Below are 19,573 nucleotides of genomic sequence, written 5' to 3'. Positions count from 1 at the left end.
AGTAAAGATGCGAAGTAGCGTAAACTTCAACCCAAGCACACCATTTGTCAAAATTTAAAATCGTTTATTGGACCCTTCAATCAACAAGTTCGTAGTATGATATATTCACAAATAAGGCCTCTCGACTCGCAAAAGGGGATAAAAAGTAGCTGCTTCACGTAATTCTTGGGAGTTTCTCCGAGTGTACATAATTGATACAAAGTGAAACTCATGCATTCTAAATCCGTAAATGTTCCTTATTTTAGTATAAGAACTCATCAAAATGCCTTTGTACCACAAGTAAATATACGTGTATAGTCGTATATATGTGTATGTGGTGTGCGCGAGGGTGCGTAAAAAGTTGGCCAAAGATGTGTAAAAGCTTACTAATCATCGCACGTTCAAGCCCCCACACTGACAACTCCCAAACAGGCAAACCATAAGACGAGACATGCAGACACTGAGACGCACACAAACATTACATATAAACTACTTAGCATCCAGTGTCTTTTCATTGATAGAGTTCTCGCTTGCATCTCTTCTCTCTTCTCTGGCGATATGTGCATCCTCAAACCGGTGAACAAGCTCGCTGTCTACAGGAATATCTTTCTCATTGTCACCCAATGGACCAGTCTGCCATATTCTGATAGTACCATCTTCAGATCCAGAGGCATAAGATTCACCTCCAGGAGAGAAACGCACACAATGAACTGGACCATGGTGTCCCTTGTTGCATCCTGTGTACCACAAGATTTAAAAACGTTGGCTCGGTACACAGACAAATGAAATCTGTACTAAAAAAATGACTAAATAGAACATGTATCATTCTTCTATGAACATCGACAAAAATTCTGAATAGGGTAGGAAAAAGATACTTCAGAAATGAATTGAAATTTGGACACTTCGAAAAGGCATGAAAAGGAACATGTAGAAGGACCCCACAAGCAAATAAGAAATTCTATCATAATGAAGAGCTAATTTTTATATTTAGCAATAGAATTTTTTTAAAACAATCCATAACAAGTACTTACCAACTTCTACTCCTGTGTGAAAATCGAAAACATGAATCCACATGTCTTCTCCGCCTACAATGAACTTGCTACCATACTTTGGTTCCAATGAAGCTGATTCCGCAATGCAGGGCATATCATAGCTCTTTACCAATCCAAAGCTGTTAAAAGAAAAAAAATTGGACCATTGGTAACAAAACCGGTTTGTGTAAATTCATCAGTGCATATTGAAACAGGATAAGATTGATGCATCCAAGAAGTAGAGACAGAAAACGGGAGACATACTGATTTGCATCCCAAAACTTGACCGTTGACCCATCTGCAGTTGTTATATAGCGGCCATCTTGACTCACTTCAGCGCTGGTTACCGAGGACTTGGTTTCAAGAGTTCGAACAATCGCACCAGTTCTCACATCCCACAGCCTAGTGTTATCATCGAATAAGAAAGACTTGGATTAGACTGACATCAGTATATTACTAGCCTAATGCACATTGAAGGACAAAAGGATTCAAATGATTTTTGTAGTGATGAAATATCTAATATCTTAGGTAACTGCAACAAAAAAATATTACTCAATGATCTGACTGTTAAAGACATCGAAGCAAAACAGCAGCACTTTCATCCTGTTCAATTTTGAGCTATTTATAGAGTGCACTTATTCTATAATCAATTAACATATTAAAGAGGCCACGACCACCTTCAAAATTATCAGATTATTACGTACCTCACCCCTCCCACTTCAGTACAGGAACCTAGGATCGTTTGATCACTGTGGAGCCAAGAAAGAGTCCTGACAGAACCAGGAGATTTTTCGATTTCCCGCGGAAGTCCATCAGGCCGATTTAGATCGAATATGCGAAGAGTTTTTTCCATCCCTCCAGTTAGCAAAAGACGTGTATCCTGTAATTCAATCAAACTTGGTATAAATAGACAAAAATGCAATTATAAATAACCACCAAGCCCGACACAGCACAGTAAATTCTAACAAGGACCTAAGTAATGCAACAGACACCTAATACCTGGGCACATTATAGCATATTAATTCTTCATTCTGTGAGTCAAATCTACATATGTTGCAAACTGTGAAACAAGTGTTCTCAGCTGATAAATGGATAAAGGATTGGAGATTCAAACTAAAAAGGAAACCATTTGTCCATGTATAGGACCAAGACAAACCAATGACACGTACTAAAGAACAAGGATGAAGATATTGTTCATAAATCACTTTGATAGATGACAAAACTTAAAATAAATAGCACATACTGTCGAGGTAAGCAGCCAATCCCTCATATAGCCACATTACAATTATATTTCTTTTTTGAACAGGTATTGACACAGAAAATGTAAACTGCTGCATTGTTAGCAGCAATTATAAAAATTTAGAAACATTGATCTTTTAAATTAGGTACAAAAAATGGAAAATAATTTACACCAGAATCACTCAAACTACGAATAGGTAAAAAATTAATAGAGATATTTGAAAATACATCTGGCTTACCTCTGAGAAGGCACAAGCACGAACAATGTGCTTGTGCTCAAATGAATGCAGTTCATCCCCAGTTATTGCATCCCATAATTTCCTGCAGTCAATAAAATAAGAAAAAAAACCATCTCGCATGTTAATAAAGTCAAATATTTCAGAATAAGTCTCTATTAGCTATGTGTTTACTGCAGACAATTAAATTAATTCAATCAGGCAATGAGATTTAAGATACCCTGAGTATAGAATAGTTCCAAATCTATATTTAAATGAGGATGCCTATTATGAAATGCCTTGATAATTTTTGGCTACTAAAAGCGACAAGAATCTTCATGACTCGCCACTTACGCAGAAAAATCAGCTGACGCAGAGGCAGCACGCAATCCAGGTTTATCTAAGCAACAACTCCACACTGCACCTTTATGCCCTTGAAAGGTGCCAATCCAATCTCCAGTCTCCCCATTCCTCAACATCGGAGTCGAATCTGGAAAAAGCCACCAATGCTCATGAAACTTGGTATGATTTAGATCTAGTCACAGTAATAATAGCCATCGCATGTAAAATCTTACCCTTGCTCGCGCTCACAAGAAAGAAACCATCAGGTGTTATGGGGCTGTAGAATACATCAACCACTGGACGCGAATGCCCGTGGCAAACCAGTGGAGCTACAACCTTCTTCTTATCCATATTCAACTAGTTTAAACGCAAGTACAAAAGCAGACTTTCGTTCCCAAATATAAATAACAAACAAATTATCGATACCACTTTCCAGGCCTCAAATTGCAAAAATGGCTTAACTTTGACAGTCGAAACAAAAAAAAAATCCAGGTAAAAAATGGTCAGAAACTCAGATTACAAGAACGAAACTTATTCTAATTTTGGTGCAACGATTAGAATTATAGTCTAAACTCAATAAAGTGTCGAAACTTCTTCAGTAGAAACTAGAATCTATAAGCTTATATAAGTATAAAGTATATTGGCGGTAATACACAGGTGGGAAACCCTAATCTTCGGATAATTCCAAAAGCTTACAATTCTCCGCGGATCCACACCTCCTAACCCTGCAAAGATCAAAATCAACAATTAATTTGGCATAATCAAGAATAATTCAGGGAAAAAAAATGTAGAAAGAACCGAGCAATGGAAATGAGAAATTTCTCCCAAACGTAACTGTGCTACAGGGCTAGGCGCAAGAAAAAACTCGGACATTCCCTTCTTATTTATAATAAAATAATAATTAATAAATAAAATTATTAATAATAAAATAATAATGATATCTATACTTCTATACTATTATATTAAGTGTGAGAGCTTTAGAATAACTACCTCTTTGAGGACACCAAAATATTTAATTCCATAATTACCCTTTTTACCATACTTAAAACCTTTTCAAGTCACTTCATATTTTAAATAAAAAAATCAAAATAAAATTTCCTTTTTAAATCGAACAATTTTTCTAAATCGAAAATAATTTCGTGTTAATTATTTAATATTATTTAATCAAATTAAAATAATAATAACACATACATCATATGTGCATCTTTTACTAGTTATATGAGAAAATATTATTATATTTGAACGATTAAAACGAGAAAAGCTATAAAATCCAGGTGCAGAGGAAGCGATCTGAGAACTTATTTAGCTTGAAGAAAAAGAAAAACCAAATTCCGTCCTTTCCGATCCCAACAATTAACCGTTGTTTATCACATAAAATGGCGACGGCGGCGATAAGTTCTCGGCCGGCGGATAAATCTAAGCTGAACCACCAGCAAGGCGTTAGTGGCCCTGGTGGCGGTGAGGGGCTTCGGCAGTACTATCAGCAACGTATACAGGATATACAGCTCCTTGTTCGGCAAAAAGGCCACGATCTCCAGCGCCTGGAAGCGCAGCGAAACGACCTTAATTCCCGAGGTTTGACTTGAGCTTTAATTGTTCTGTTTATTGCTAAAACCCTATAAATTGGAAATAACTTTTATTTACTTCATGAAAACTTGTGAATTTATGGTACCATGACTCCGTAGTGATTTATAGGGTTTCTATTGGTTATTTTATGCGTGAATTGTTGACTCTTTTAGACATCATCTTGTTAATATTGTTTTCTAGAGAAGGTGCTTTTGTTTAGCTAAGTCTATTCACCTCAGTTTTATGCACATTGATTGATAAGGCTACTGGAATGTCCATTGATTCCATCCCATGTCGATATGGGGCGGTGGTAAGTGAAACATTCTAGCAGTTTCCATAGGGCACGGGCCTTGTCAACGAGGAATAGGAAGGATCTTTAAATAAAATTGAAGATGAGTCAGATGAACATCTCAAGCTGGAATTTTGAAATGATTGAAGATTTTTAACACTTTGCTCAACTCATGAATGGAATAGGTATTCGGTATTCATCTCGTACTCTAATACTGAATAATGAGATGGTAATAAATCCACTGGTGGAAGCTTTCTTCGGTCTGTATATGTCTGTGAGTATATTCTTGTGTCTATATATTTTTTAATTGATAGTTAGATGCTATCGTTCTTCATGTCCTAAGTTGATGTTGAATCAAAGACTGGGTTTCATAAAAGTAACATGCAGCTGATAAAATAAGATTATGAGACAGATTTTAAACATTTTTTGGTTCCAATCGTTTGATATTCAGTTCGGTCACTGAAGGAAGAGTTGCAGCTCCTTCAGGAGCCTGGATCCTATGTTGGCGAAGTTGTCAAAGTCATGGGGAAGTCAAAGGTCCTTGTCAAGGTTTGTGATATTTTATTCTGTTAACATCATCTTTTGGTTGCGTGATTGGTTTTTTATTGTAGTTTAACTTTTCCTCCTTTTATTTCGCTGTCCCCAGTTCTAATATTTTTACTTAGTGTGAACTGAGAACATGACGGGGTGATTCCTGGTTTCCTTTTTGCATCATTGTTCATCCTAAAGGCATTTATCATTTCTCATTTAGACTGGATAGCCTGTCAAAAAAATGCTGTTCAACTTTGTATCTTACTGATTTGGAAATTGCTATAGCTCTTTCTCTCCCTTCTTTATTCTTTTTTGTTTTTTTTTCTCTTGGGGGGTGGTTTAGTATCTGAAATCTTTTCTTAAACGCGTAGTATTGGATCCAAATTTATATGGTTTAATTTGAAATGGTTGGGGGTCTCATTATGACACTTGAGGTTGAAGGAAGGTAATCTATTTGTTACCTTTATGAAGGATAGAAGATTACTAACTTTCCGTTTCGGTTATTGAATTTTGTTCACGTCTTCTGTTCCTATAAGTTTTGGTCCTGCATAACTTCACTATATACAAATTTAGTTATAAAGTTGTGCCATGCACTGTCTTCTTTATTTCCCAAACTGGGTATTATATTCTGTCATTTTGTTCTAATTTATGTCTAGGTTCATCCCGAGGGGAAGTATGTTGTTGACATTGACAAGAGCATTGACATCACTAAGATTACACCATCAACAAGGGTCGCCTTACGTAATGATAGCTATGTGCTCCACTTGATTTTGCCAAGTAAAGTTGATCCACTGGTGAACCTTATGAAAGTTGAAAAGGTTCCGGACTCTACTTATGACATGATTGGTGGTCTTGACCAGCAAATTAAAGAGATAAAGGAGGTCCATATTTTGGAATTTTTGTTTTGTTTTTTTTTTTTTGTGTTGAGGATATGCTTACATGCATTTTCAAATTGCTACTATCTTGATTTGGTTGTCTTTTTGTTCATTTGAATTTCTCGGTTTCATCATTTTAATCTCTGATGCACAAAATTCAAATCATATGAATGACATCTCCATGAGAAGTATTAGTTTATGTGTTATGTTTCTACAAGCTTTCTAGTCAATAAAGCTAAGGTGGTGTATTGTCTTTGGCTTTGATACATTTCTTAGGAAGAACTGCATTAATGATTATTTAAGATTCCTTTGAAGGTGACAAAAATCTTCATGGTGTGAATTGGGAGTTGAAGAATGATTATTTATTGTAAGGGAACTTAAAGGTGCTATGAATGGAGCATGGCGCACACCCTTGGTTATTATTTATTGTCTTTAAGGAACCTCTTATTAAAATTAAATGGTAGCTATTGATGATCAAACTAGGTCTTAACAATTGAGAGCTGGTATATATTGGATTTTCCTTTTTTAGTTTTCTCAGCAGATTTTGGGTGCTTGTGTTGCGTAATACACCAATTTTAAAATATGGCATCTTTTTTAGTAGGTGATTGAACTTCCTATCAAGCATCCTGAACTGTTTGAGAGTCTTGGAATTGCTCAGCCAAAGGTACGGAGAAATTGGTGGCAGTCATTATTTGACATTTGAAAGCATTCATGAACTTGTTATCTTTTTCATGTGAAGGGAGTCTTGCTATATGGGCCTCCTGGCACAGGTAAAACTCTTCTTGCAAGGGCAGTGGCTCATCATACTGACTGCACTTTTATCCGAGTTTCTGGGTCAGAATTGGTTCAGAAGTATATAGGAGAAGGCTCCAGGATGGTGAGAGAACTTTTTGTGATGGCCAGGTTAGTTTCATCTAATGTTGTTGTTTAAGCATGATTTTGTTTTCGTATTCAAATAGTATAACGTTTATTTTCAATTTTTCTATGTTGTGCGCCTGATTATGGTTTTCTTTTTCTTTCTTATTTTTTTGTCAGAGAGCATGCCCCTTCCATTATATTTATGGACGAAATTGATAGCATAGGGTCTTCACGTATGGAATCTGGAAGTGGCAATGGGGATAGTGAAGTTCAGCGGACTATGCTGGAGCTTCTCAATCAACTTGATGGCTTTGAAGCATCTAACAAGATTAAGGTATCTTAAAGTTCTTGTCAACTTTATACCTTGGCTATTGTTTCCTTTTGGTTCTGCTGTGAAAATATCGTGGTTTTATGTATGATATCTATACAGGTATTGATGGCTACCAATAGAATTGACATCCTGGACCAAGCTCTACTTAGGCCTGGAAGAATTGATAGGAAAATTGAGTTCCCAAATCCCAATGCAGAGGTATGCATACCAGTTATCGTTCTTGATAATTCTTTTCTTTTCCTCTCTTGCTGGCATTCCCTTATACTCTTAGCTTTGATGAATTTGATAGCGGGATTGAGTTACCAAATATAAATGATGAGGCATGCTACTTTTGTCCAGTGATTTCACTTCAGATATTTTGCTTATATATTCCCTATCCTTCGTTGCTTTTACTTTTTAAATTACATTTAATTATCACAGCAATCACAATTTATTGCCCCTCCTTTTCTCTTTTCTATTTCTATCCAAGATATTTAAACCCACCCTCCGTGACCGCACTACACTTAGTTGACTTTCACATGGCTAACATGAAAATTCTTTTCAGTCTCGGTTTGACATTTTGAAGATACACTCGAGGAAAATGAATATGATGCGAGGGATCGATCTGAAGAAGATTGCTGAGAAAATGAATGGTGCGTCTGGTGCAGAACTTAAGGTATTTCATGACTTTTTGTGAACTTTAGTTAACAGCCACAATATTATGAAAGTCATGTTTTTACTGGCAACGCATCTGTTCCTGTCCATGGTCATTTTTTCCAATAACAATCAGGTCATCTACCTATATGCTTTCTAGCAATGATTGGTCTCAGATTTAGTTCAATATGCATTATTTATTCGTGGAAGCCTGGGATGCGATTCATTTTGGGGAATAACGTTTCTCAGCACGTAATAATTATACTGAATTTGTGTGGGATTGGAAGAGCGAGTAGGTCTATCATTTACTTTTGGCCGAGGCAAAACCGTGTCGAAATTGATAGGTATTTGATGAGTACCTGTCAAGTTGTTGACTATCTAAAAACATAGAATCACGGGTATACTTTAGCTGCACTTCTTGACATATGCTGATCTATTAAGTGACCCTTGAACTTGAAATGATGCAACAGAATACGAAGGATGTCAGTAAATTTCTCATCATCGAAATTAGAATTCAAAGCTGCTCTGGGTTGTTACTGCCACCGTCATGTTGCTTAATTGTCGCAACATCAACATATCGTCTCTCTTATGCAAGTAGTAATGGTGTTGTTTTGCAGGCTGTTTGCACTGAAGCTGGGATGTTTGCTTTGAGAGAGAGGAGGGTCCATGTAACTCAAGAGGACTTCGAAATGGCTGTTGCCAAGGTCATGAAGAAAGAGACTGACAAAAATATGTCTTTGAGGAAGCTTTGGAAGTAAACTGTGTTATATATCACCACTCGGATTGGCAAACTGCTACTTTTCTGCTCTCGATTTGGGCTTACAAATTTTTTATTCATATATTATTAATCAGCTCAAACTACATGTTTATTTCGCAAATTATAAGGAATCTTCTTACTATTTGTAGCACTCCCTATCTCCTTTTTTTTTAACATCCATTCCCCTTTTTGGCTTTGCAAAATATTAGAGACTGATCAATAAAAATGGCTCAAGCTTTCCAAAGCACAAATTGAGAAAAGCTTAAATTTTTTTTTTTATTTTTGATCAAAACATAAATCCCATCTCTCAATACAAGAAATCACCCTCACAACCCTATTTTTATTCGATAGATTTCTTGGATCCGTAATATCTAAATTTTTGCACTGAGCACATGAACACAACAGGTGATAACATGTGCATTATTACAACATAAGTCACCTGGAAAAAACTAATTCCGACTCTCGTTATTAAAGATTTTGTGTTAGCTTTTGAGTGTGAGCCTAAAAAAAACGATGCCGAACTTGATTCATGTAGAACTAAAAAAAATATCAAACTTAATTTGTTAATGGGATGCGATTAAATATCCCATTGATAATATGTCAATAAACCAAACATTACTTCCACCTCCGTGTCCACTAATGAGGCGATACTCACTTATTAAATATGATAATAATATTACTCTTATATATACTAATATTAAACTTTTGTTTTTTGTTTTGTTAAAAAAAGTTTCAACACACTTTTTTTAAATTTCAACAATTCAAATATCAATTTAGTCCCTCTATAATTTGTCAAATTTCACTTGAGTCCATCGATAATGATAAAAAAAAACTCTACACATACGCATCGCGTGTGCAGAATAAATAGTATATATTATATGTCTGTGTGATGTATTGTCAACCTCTCCAACCTGGCCTGGCCCAATTAATATTGTATTTAATTTTAATATGTGTGTGGGCCTAACGATTAAGTTAGGTTAGGCCATCGGTGAAAAGCCCATTACTTAAAATATTAGAAAGGAATCCCAAATTTTAAACTAATTCATACAATTTAATTTAGTATTTTTAAAATTTTCTATTTTTGGTATACTACAATAATAAAATAATGGAATATACAGAGATGAAAACAAACGAGTGTGTGCGAATTTAAATAAATTATTGGGAAATTAAAATACATTTTATTTCCTTGTTGATTTTGCATAGAGAATCAATACTTAAAACTCAAATATATATAGCAGTCAAATACATCTTTTTACGTTTATATTCTGTATTCGATAATGTTCGTTGTGAGATATATAAACGAAAATGACGACGACGATAACGATGATTTCACCAATTTTTCAACAAATATATATAGCAGTCACATACTAGCAAAACTTAAAACTCAAAATCTATGTTTGCAACCACGTTCAATCGTTTTATGTACATAACTTATTCAATTAAGTATTTTAAATTTAATTTTAATACAAAATATAATTTTATGTACGGTTAATTCATATAATAAAATCATTATTAGGTTTTTTTTTTCCATCCATCTAACTTTTAATTTGAGTTCTAACTTCATAAAAATTTGAGTAAATTAATCTGTTTAAAGTTTAAAATTAATAATTATAAAGTTTCTTATTTAGTAATATAGTATATAATTAAAGACCAGAGAATTAGGGATGGATCCGATGAAAAACGTTGGGCCAATCAGTCTTCTTCCGAAAAAAGTTAAAATCCCTTAATATTTTTTAAATATATACATGCATATATAAATTTAACACAAAAAATTATGTGAGACGGTAGCACGGTTCAATTTTATTAGACAATTTCTAACCCAACCTGATTAGAGCGTATTATATTTTATATTAAAAATATTAATTTTCATTTTAAGTATGAATCGAGTTGATACATATAACAAAAACAGATATGTGAGAACGTTTGATCAGAAACATACTCATAATTTATATAATTTCTAGATCCACAAAGACGACAATTGAAAAAGAGACAAACATGCTATAATTAATTTATAAATTTTACTTGATCTAACATGTATAATAATTAAGGCAAAATTTTGTGTGAGACAGTCTCACGAGCCGTATTTTGTGAAACAGATATCTTATTTGAGTCATCCATGAAAAAATATTATTTTTTATGATAAGATTATTACTTTTTATTGTGAATATCGATAGGATTGACCTGTCTCATAGATAAAGATTCGTGAGACCGTTTCATAATATATATATTAAGTAATTAATTAATTATTGCTAACATTATCTATAAATAAGAATAATGGCATAAAATATACTTTCAAGAAGATAAAGGCAGCCATTATCATTATACCTGAAAAGCAGATAAATGAAACTAAGCATGGTTTTAAAGGGAAAAAACAATTGGTTTATTTCCCGGCTTACCCGGATTTCTTTATTTTACTTCACGTCTTTTTCTGCTAATTGTAATAATTTAAAATATTACTTCACCCTCTCCTTTTTTCATTTATGATTTTTTACTCTTTTTTACTCTCGATATTTCATGGGTTTGTATTTTGTAAATTTCTATTTAAAAGTGATCGAAATGATGAGTACTCATCGATATCAAGACTTCAAATTTAAGATGATGTTTCGAGTTCGAAACTCTACTGTGACAACAAATTGATCTTATTCTGAGAAGAAATTTCTGAAAGTTTATATAAGAGAAAAAAGATGTAATATATTGTCTGAATCAGTTTAAATATATGTGGCTTTTGATATGGATTGAGTTTTTAAAATTGGCTACTCCAATATCTACATCACACGATTAATAGAGAATATATTTTGCATGCTAATTAAACCCAAACTCTTACGAGTAAGTGAGACGGTCTCACGAATTTTTATATGTGAGACGTCTTAACCGTACCGATATTCACAATAAAAAATATTACTCTTAGCATAAAAAAGTAATAATTTTTCATGAATGACCCAAATAAAAAATTTGTCTCACAAAATACGACATGTGAGACTGTCTCACACAAGTTTTGTCCACTCTCATAATATAAAGAAATTAATATTTTTTTTAAGATATGAAAGTTTTTGCAACAAATTCAAATATAATTGACCATAACTTCATGATATATAAAATGTGACATATTTAAATTTAACTTTAGATTATATTTTATATATATATATATATATATATATATATATATATATATATATAAATAGTGTGAGTTTCGATGATATATAATAATAGTAAAATAAAAAATGATTGTGGTGACAGCACGCCGCGACATGGTTAGCACAGGTTGGTAGAAGCAGACAAATGCAATGGTGTTCCCACCATCTCCTTTTAGATTTTTGAAGCTCCATGAATCTTTTTCACTTGTTTCTTTGTCCAAAATAATCGGTTTTGTGTTCTGCTTTTTGATGTTAACTTCTTGTTGGTTCACATGAAACCAAAAACAAAATGTATATATTAATATCCCAACTTTATTACATCACCAGAATTAGCCATGTCCTGTCTAATTTGGAGTCCTCAGCCAATTTTGTTTCAACTTTGTGTTAGCCAATAGATTGTGGTTTAAATGCATCCGGACTCATGATACATTTGCAAGTGGATACAAAAATTTAGAGTGAAAATGGATGTGTTATGTTAAGAGTACACGTGTTAAAGAAGTATTGAGAAAAACGACATCTTGAGAAGTTTTATATATTACGCTATATGATTCAGTTGGTTGGGTAGATCGTAAAATAAAGATATTAGATCTTAATGGATAACAGTGATGTCTGTTGAAAATAACATCAACGATAAGAAAATGATAAAATTAAGGTGATATGTAATGCATACACGTCTCTTCCTGAACTCATATACCTAATAGACCGACAAATCTGATATCCAAGTAAGTGCAACCCCTCATGGCCATTCATCGAGCGGTTAGTATAAGACTATGCGCTATCAACAATATAAGAAAAAATAAAGTTACATTTCTGCTAATAATTATATATTTGACATAATGGTAATAATTTAATCCTATACTTTTAAATGTATGTATTTAAAAAACCTCGTATCTTTTACTAATACGTCGAGTTTTCGCTTATTTTTTTCTTTTTTTTAATCAATCCATGATGGCTTATAAAAGATGTCAAATGTTCATAACAAATATATGATGCAACATATGTAGCACTTGTCTAAACATAAGTAAATTTATGAATTAATGTAACTTGAGAAGTGGTTATTCCATATAACTCACACACACTCACACACACACACACACACAAGAAAGTAATATATACAAAATCAAGTACAAGTGCCAATGATGCTGATGTGACAGGTTAAATTACATTGATACCCTTATTAGCTTTTTATTCTATTACCAAAAAAAAAATGTAATTAATTAAAAAAAGGAAAATGCTTATCCCTCCACTGTTGTAGGTTCTTTTCTAGGTCATCTGAAAAGATCAAACAATTAGTAGATATGCAATTCTAACAACTTTTTCCTTGAAACCAATCCTTACAAGTCCCTTCATTCAATAGTGGGCACATGGAAAGTTACACAATAAGGGAGGATAACATAATTATGAGATATATTTGTCGTTGAAAACTATCATACATGAAAGTAAGTTCATCTCTCTTTTTTGGGATGAAAAGACACTTAATAAAAATATAGAGTTTTAGCCAATTTTTCTTTAATGATATTCGAGACGAGAATGTGAAAAAAAAAACTGAATACAATCAATATAAGATACACATCGAGTATACTCGGATTTTCACAAAAAATATTGGTCTCGACGATCTTTTCGTTGTTAGCTGAACAATTATTACTTATTGACATGTAAAAGGGCATGTTAGTTGCCATTCGTATAAAATATTTACATTTACTGGGATTTTCGTCAATAAGTTTTTCTACTTTCTATAAAACTATACCAAAGAAGCTATTTCTCCTTATCGATCATATCATAGTTACTAAATCATCAGTTCAATGGATTCCTCGTGATTTGTAGAATAGTTGTGGAGTGTGAGGATTGAATAGTTTCGTGATATGATTGAAAAATGCATTTGTGTTACGGAAAACATGCTATCGTTATTCATAAAAACATACTGGATAAACATTCAAGGTGAACGCAACTACAAATCACGTTAACTGGATAAATCATACTAGACAAATCTTGAATGATAGTCTAACCAAGAAAATGTTGATAAATAATAAAAATATGTGATCAATTGATTACAAATACACGAACTCCGCTGACTTAGACTCCAATTAATAGCTTTTTACTCCATTTATTACAAGGATACATAACGATTCTCACACCACATATAGGAAACTAGGGGGTTGGCTAGCCTGGCTTGGCAACATTTTAACTAGAAGCTATAATAATTAGCCTCTATGGTACTTCACAATAATTGGGAGAAAAATTAATCATGTGAACATGTAAATATGACAAATTTGAAAAAATTTCAAATATAATTATATTTGCAATCGAAACCCACATGACATGTAGTGACCCGTTCCAGAATCACCTACTAATCAAGAACTAAGCATGCAATTAACTTAATTAATAATAATCAGAGATAACAGCGGAAATATGGCCAACGACAAATAGTTATACAACCCAATCGAAAACAGAACAACTCAAAAAATATTCGGTACAACCATATCGAATAGAATAGTACTGAAAACTAAACCAACCAGCTACTCACTGTCCTCCTCCTGCTCTTCCTGAGCCATCCAACCTGAGGCCTGCCCCGTGGGAATGGGGTGTCCAAGATAAACAAAACCGAGGACGTGAGCGATAAGAACGCCCAGTACAAAAGCATGAGTATACAAACCTATATGAAATGCACATGCTATGATATGATACCAGGGTAGGTCAAGAAACAGGAGTAACAAAGGATCTCAAAATGCTCAGTCTAGAGGCGCCAAGTGGATAGTGCCGCGCGGTACTCCTCTGGGTCACTGCATCCACTACAAGAACAGACGTGGACCAAAAATGTTCCGGATCACCGAAGCCCTCCCGACCCGTCGGCCACTGTGTACTCTCGGTGTCCATGCGTCCACAAGACAAGACAGGGCTGAGCGGCCCCACAAGATATAGCTTATCTCGAAAGAGATACAGCTCAACAGTAAAGGCTATCTCGAAGGAGATACGGCTCAACATGAAATGCAACATGCATCATACAGCGTGACATAATAGCATGCATCATATGACATATATCAATGCACCACATAATCATGCAACACATATAAGAATGTATACTCGACCAGGATATCTCGGATAGTACTTTCGTACCTCTATCACAGCAAGCCTAGCCTTACGCAACACCGCTAATCAGGTCTAGAACAAGCCTACGCATCAAAAGCATACCCAATGAACAATACTACCATGTTCGACTAGCAAAACCAGTACTCTCCAGTACTACCAAAGGTTTAGGGTTTACCTTCGTCCGTCGACATCCCTTTGATGTCGATTGCCTCGTAACTCAGGCGTCGCTACGCTACCAATCCTGGCAGCTCTTGGCTATCGCTCGACCGACAACTAACCCTAGAAACCTTCCAAACTTCTCAAATATGAGACATAACTCAAGAATTTGCAATGCAAAATGAGGAAATCCGAGCACTATTTATAGGCTATGTTCGGATCCACCGAACCCACTTCGGAACGTCCGAACTCCTACATGTCCATCGGCTCTTGACACCTCATGATCGGATCCACCGAACTTACACTTCGGATCATCCGAACTTGCATGTAAACCGAAGTGTCGATCGACTCTTGACACCTCATGATCGGATCCACAGAACTTACTTCGGATCGTCCGAACTCTTCGGTGCTACCGAACCATCTTCGGTCCGTCCGATCATGACCACGGTCAAAATTACACATTAAACCTTCTTAATCACCATTAATCCGTTAATTACCCAATTTGGAATTCGGGCTACTACATTCTCCCCCCCTTAAAAGATTTCGTCCTCGAAATCAGGCTTAGAGGATGAATAAAACGAAATAACAACATCGTTATTACACCTCAATTGTTGTTGAACACAACTGATCTTTCGATTACAACTGAAAACACAAACATATACAAAGCACAACTCAAAAGAGCTCTGGATGCTCTGAACGCATACGACCCTCTAACTCCCAAGTGGCTTCTTCAGTGCCTCTGCGCTGCCACTGAACTAAAACAAGAGGAATTATCTTATTCCGCAACACCTTGTCTTTGCGATCGAGAATCCGCACTGGTCGTTCCACGTAAGACAAATCCGAATCTAGTTGAACTTCAGAGGGATGCAAGATGTGAGACTCATCTGCTACGTATCGTCTCAACAAAGATACGTGGAACACATCATGAATACTTGATAGGTACGACGACAATGCAAGTCTGTAAGCCAAATCCCCCACGCTTTCCAATATTTCAAATGGACCAATAAATCTCGGAGACAGCTTACCCTTGAGACCAAATCTCAAAATCCTGCGAAAAGGCGAAACTCGGAGAAACACTTTCTCACCTGGCTGAAAATAAAGAGGTCGCCGCTTGGTGTTCGCATAACTAGCCTGTCGATCCTGAGCAGTCTTAATCCGCTTCTTGATTACTGCAACCTTATCAATAGCCTGCTGGACTAACTCCGGTCCCTCAACATGTCGTTCCCCAACTTCGTCCCAGAATAATGGAGTACGACAACGTCGCCCATACAACGCCTCAAATGGTGCCATACCAATACTACGATGATAGCTGTTGTTGTACGCGAACTCAATCAAAGGCAAATGATCCTGCCAAGCGGGTCCGAAATCCATAACACAAGCTCGCATCATATCCTCAAGTGTACGGATAGTCCTCTCCGTCTGACCGTCGGTCTCTGGATGATAAGCTGTACTTAAACTTAGGGACGTACCCAATGCTGACTGGAAACTACCCCAAAATCGTGAGGTAAAACGAGGATCTCTGTCACTAACAATACTGACTGGCACTCCATGCAAACGTAAAATCTCTTGAATATACAATCGAGCCATACGATTGAAAGTGAAATCACGGTTATATGGCAGAAAATGAGCAGACTTGGTGAGTCGATCCACCACTACCCAAATAGCATCACTGTTCCTTGACGATAATGGCAAGTGAGTAATGAAATCCATCGCGATATGCTCCCACTTCCATTCGGGAATAGGTAAGTTCAACAATAATCCTCCCGGTCGACGGTGCTCTGCCTTAACCTGCTGACAAACAAGACACTTGGAAACAAACTGATAAACGCTGCGCTTCATCCCTTTCCACCAAAATCGTGTCCTCAAATCTTTATACATCTTATTGCTTCCCGGATGGACAATCAACTTGCTTCGATGGGCCTGAGATAAGATCTCTTCCCTCAAAGTATCATCCTCTGGTACCACAACTCGATTAGACAAACACAGAAGACCATTAGACTGATAATGGAAATTGCTATCTCCACCAACCAATCGGGCTAATCTCTGAGTCTTGAGATCAGACATCTGTGCATCTCGAATCCGAGCGAACAAAGCTGGCTCAGATAAAATGGTAGCAACACGAATGCTCTCCATACCTTTCCGATGTTTGAAATTAAATCCCAATGAACAACAATCCTGGATAGTACTAATCATAGCACTGGTCTGAAGTGCAGAGGCTCTCACCTTGCGACTAAGAGCATCGGCTGTGAGATTTGCAGAACCTGGATGGTACTTGATCTCGCAGTCATAATCTTTAAGTAGATCCATCCAACGATGTTGTCTCATGTTCAACTCAGCCTGAGTGAACAGATACTTCAGACTCTTATGATCAGTAAAAATTTCAAACTTAACCCCGTACAAATAATGACGCCAGATCTTTAGCGCAAACACAATAGCAGTTAATTCTAGATCATGAATAGGGTACTTCTCCTCGTGAGGTTTTAACTGCCTGGATGCGTAAGCGATCACATGATCATTCTGCGTCAACACACACCCTAAGCCTTGAAAAGAGGCATCGGTGTAAACACTGAACCCATCAGATCCTGACGGTAACGCCAAAACAGGTGCAGAAGTCAGAAGTCGACGAAGCTCTCTGAAACTATCTTCGCACTCAGATGACCACTCAAATGGGACATCCTTCCGAGTAAGTTGCGTCAATGGTCTAGCTACCTGAGAGAAATTCACGATGAAGCGACGATAATACCCTGCCAGACCTAGGAAACTACGGATCTCAGCCACCGTCGTAGGACGTGACCAATTCAGCACTGCCTCAATCTTGCTGGGATCCACAGAAATTCCTTCCTTGGAAATCACATGACCAAGGAATACTACACGATCAATCCAGAACTCGCACTTACTCAGCTTAGCATACAATTGCTTCTCGCGAAGAATCTGCAACACAATCCTCAAGTGCTGGATATGCTCTTCCACACTGTGAGAATAAATCAAGATATCATCGATGAAAACCACAACAAACTGATCCAGAAAATCACGAAAGACTCGGTTCATTAGATCCATGAACACCGCTGGCGCATTCGTCAATCCGAATGGCATAACTAGAAATTCGTAATGCCCATATCGAGTACGAAATGCAGTCTTGGAAATATCATCATCTCTGACTCTCATCTGATGATAACCCGATCGCAAGTCAATCTTGGAGTAAACAGAGGTACCCTGAAGCTGATCGAACAAGTCATCAATACGAGGTAATGGATACTTGTTTTTGATCGTCACACGATTCAGCTGGCGATAATCAATACACAATCGCATCGATCCATCCTTTTTCTTGACAAACAAGACTGGAGCTCCCCAAGGTGAAACACTCGGGCGAATATAACCTTTATCAAGAAGATCCTGCAATTGCTGCTTCAATTCTCTCATCTCTGACGGAGCAAGACGATAGGGGGAACGAGAAATCGGTGCTGTCCCTGGCATTAACTCAATGCCAAATTCCACCTCTCTAACCGGAGGAAAACCAGGAATCTCATCTGGAAAAACATCAGGAAATTCACAAACCACTGGAATATCATCTATACCAACACTACCTGTGGAGGAATCAATCGCATAGATGAGGTAGCCTTCCCCGCCCGCCTCTAAAGCACGACAGGCTTTCAGAGCAGATACCACTGGCATCGGAGGTCGCGCTCCCTCACCATAGAAAAACCAACTAGAGCTCTCAGTCGTACGAAACTGAACAAGCTTCTGGTAACAATCCACGGTAGCTCGGTAGGTAGTCAATAGGTCTATACCTAGAATACAATCAAAATCTTCCATCTCCAGGATCATAAGATTCGCAATCAATTCGTTACCCTCAAAATCTAAGGGACAACCCATCACTAGACGCTTCGCTAACACCGAATGACCCATCTCTCCGCACTGAAAACAAGCTCCCGCGGCTGATCGGCATTGCTCCGATGGATGGTTCTTCCCACAATGCACACAAGAAACCTTCCTCTTACCAAAGCGAAAAACACCGCTAGACCGTGATCCAGATCCAGAAGAAGAAGAACCTGACTTCTTGAAAGACTGAGATCGAGGGCTCAAAGTACTCGGAGGTCTAGAAGAAAGAATAGCCCTACCACGCTGGAGACTGATCTCTGCCTGGCGACACCGGTTCACTAATCCATCATACGAAGTAGGATTATCACAGACAGTGACTCGATCAAAAATCTCCTGGTTAAGACCCTGAAGGAAATGGTCATACTTGGCCTCAGAACTGCCACTGATATGAGGAGCAAAGGGTAACAACTCGAAGAACTTCTGCTGATATTCATCAACAGACATACTACCCTGCTTAAGGTTCAGGAGCTCAATCGTCTTTGCCTGGCGAAGGGCTGGAGGAAAGTATAGCTGCATGAAAGCTGCACGGAAATCGGCCCAAGTCACCCTACCCTGGGACTGAACTATCGGCGCAGAAGTCGATCGCCACCACTTGCGCGCACGGCCCTCGAGAAGAAAACTAAGGGTCTCCATCCTCTGCTCCTCGGTGCACTGGAATGCACGGAAACAAC

The 19,573-nt window shown here is 36.8% G+C and overlaps 2 protein-coding genes across 3 annotated transcripts; one reads left to right on the top strand and one right to left on the bottom strand.

Annotated features, from left to right (window-relative positions):
• Nucleotides 1-134: 134 nt before the first annotated feature.
• Nucleotides 135-3,747, bottom strand: LOC140819561 (uncharacterized). Of its 2 annotated transcripts, none has more exons than XM_073179699.1 (8): nt 3,642-3,747; nt 3,040-3,531; nt 2,819-2,954; nt 2,489-2,570; nt 1,715-1,890; nt 1,275-1,412; nt 1,011-1,150; nt 135-716 (listed from the first exon to the last, which is right to left on the bottom strand). In XM_073179699.1, the coding sequence occupies exons 2-8, from the start codon at nt 3,155-3,157 to the stop codon at nt 469-471; spliced, it is 1,038 nt and encodes a 345-aa protein (XP_073035800.1). In that variant the 5' UTR covers nt 3,158-3,531; nt 3,642-3,747; the 3' UTR covers nt 135-468. The 2 variants fall into 2 exon arrangements, with proteins under 2 accessions (XP_073035800.1, XP_073035801.1); XM_073179700.1 differs by having other exon boundaries at nt 3,605-3,678.
• Nucleotides 3,748-4,058: 311 nt separating this feature from the next.
• Nucleotides 4,059-8,797, top strand: LOC140819639 (26S proteasome regulatory subunit 8 homolog A-like). Its single transcript, XM_073179806.1, has 9 exons — nt 4,059-4,381; nt 5,113-5,210; nt 5,849-6,073; nt 6,669-6,731; nt 6,807-6,970; nt 7,103-7,259; nt 7,356-7,454; nt 7,801-7,911; nt 8,507-8,797. The coding sequence occupies exons 1-9, from the start codon at nt 4,183-4,185 to the stop codon at nt 8,645-8,647; spliced, it is 1,257 nt and encodes a 418-aa protein (XP_073035907.1). The 5' UTR covers nt 4,059-4,182; the 3' UTR covers nt 8,648-8,797.
• Nucleotides 8,798-19,573: the final 10,776 nt, after the last annotated feature.

The sequence above is a fragment of the Primulina eburnea genome, chromosome 18 (assembly GCF_022965805.1).
Source record: "Primulina eburnea isolate SZY01 chromosome 18, ASM2296580v1, whole genome shotgun sequence".
In the NCBI taxonomy this organism is placed as follows: Eukaryota; Viridiplantae; Streptophyta; class Magnoliopsida; order Lamiales; family Gesneriaceae; genus Primulina; species Primulina eburnea.
Note: the sequence above shows the minus strand (reverse complement) of the source record. Positions and strands in the feature narration are given on the sequence as shown.

What these genes read in the sequence shown, in the direction of transcription:
- LOC140819639 (XM_073179806.1), top strand. Translation starts at nt 4,183, where the DNA reads ATGGCGACGGCGGCGATAAGTTCTCGGCCGGCGGATAAATCTAAGCTG. An exon ending in AAACGACCTTAATTCCCGAG is followed by an intron (nt 4,382 to 5,112) that starts GTTTGACTTGAG and finishes TTTGATATTCAG; the next exon opens with TTCGGTCACTGAAGGAAGAG. An exon ending in CGTCTGGTGCAGAACTTAAG is followed by an intron (nt 7,912 to 8,506) that starts GTATTTCATGAC and finishes GTTGTTTTGCAG; the next exon opens with GCTGTTTGCACTGAAGCTGG.
- LOC140819561 (XM_073179699.1), bottom strand. Translation starts at nt 3,157, where the DNA reads ATGGATAAGAAGAAGGTTGTAGCTCCACTGGTTTGCCACGGGCATTCG. An exon ending in TCTTGTGAGCGCGAGCAAGG is followed by an intron (nt 2,955 to 3,039) that starts GTAAGATTTTAC and finishes GGCTTTTTCCAG; the next exon opens with ATTCGACTCCGATGTTGAGG. An exon ending in GTGCTTGTGCCTTCTCAGAG is followed by an intron (nt 1,891 to 2,488) that starts GTAAGCCAGATG and finishes ATTGAATTACAG; the next exon opens with GATACACGTCTTTTGCTAAC.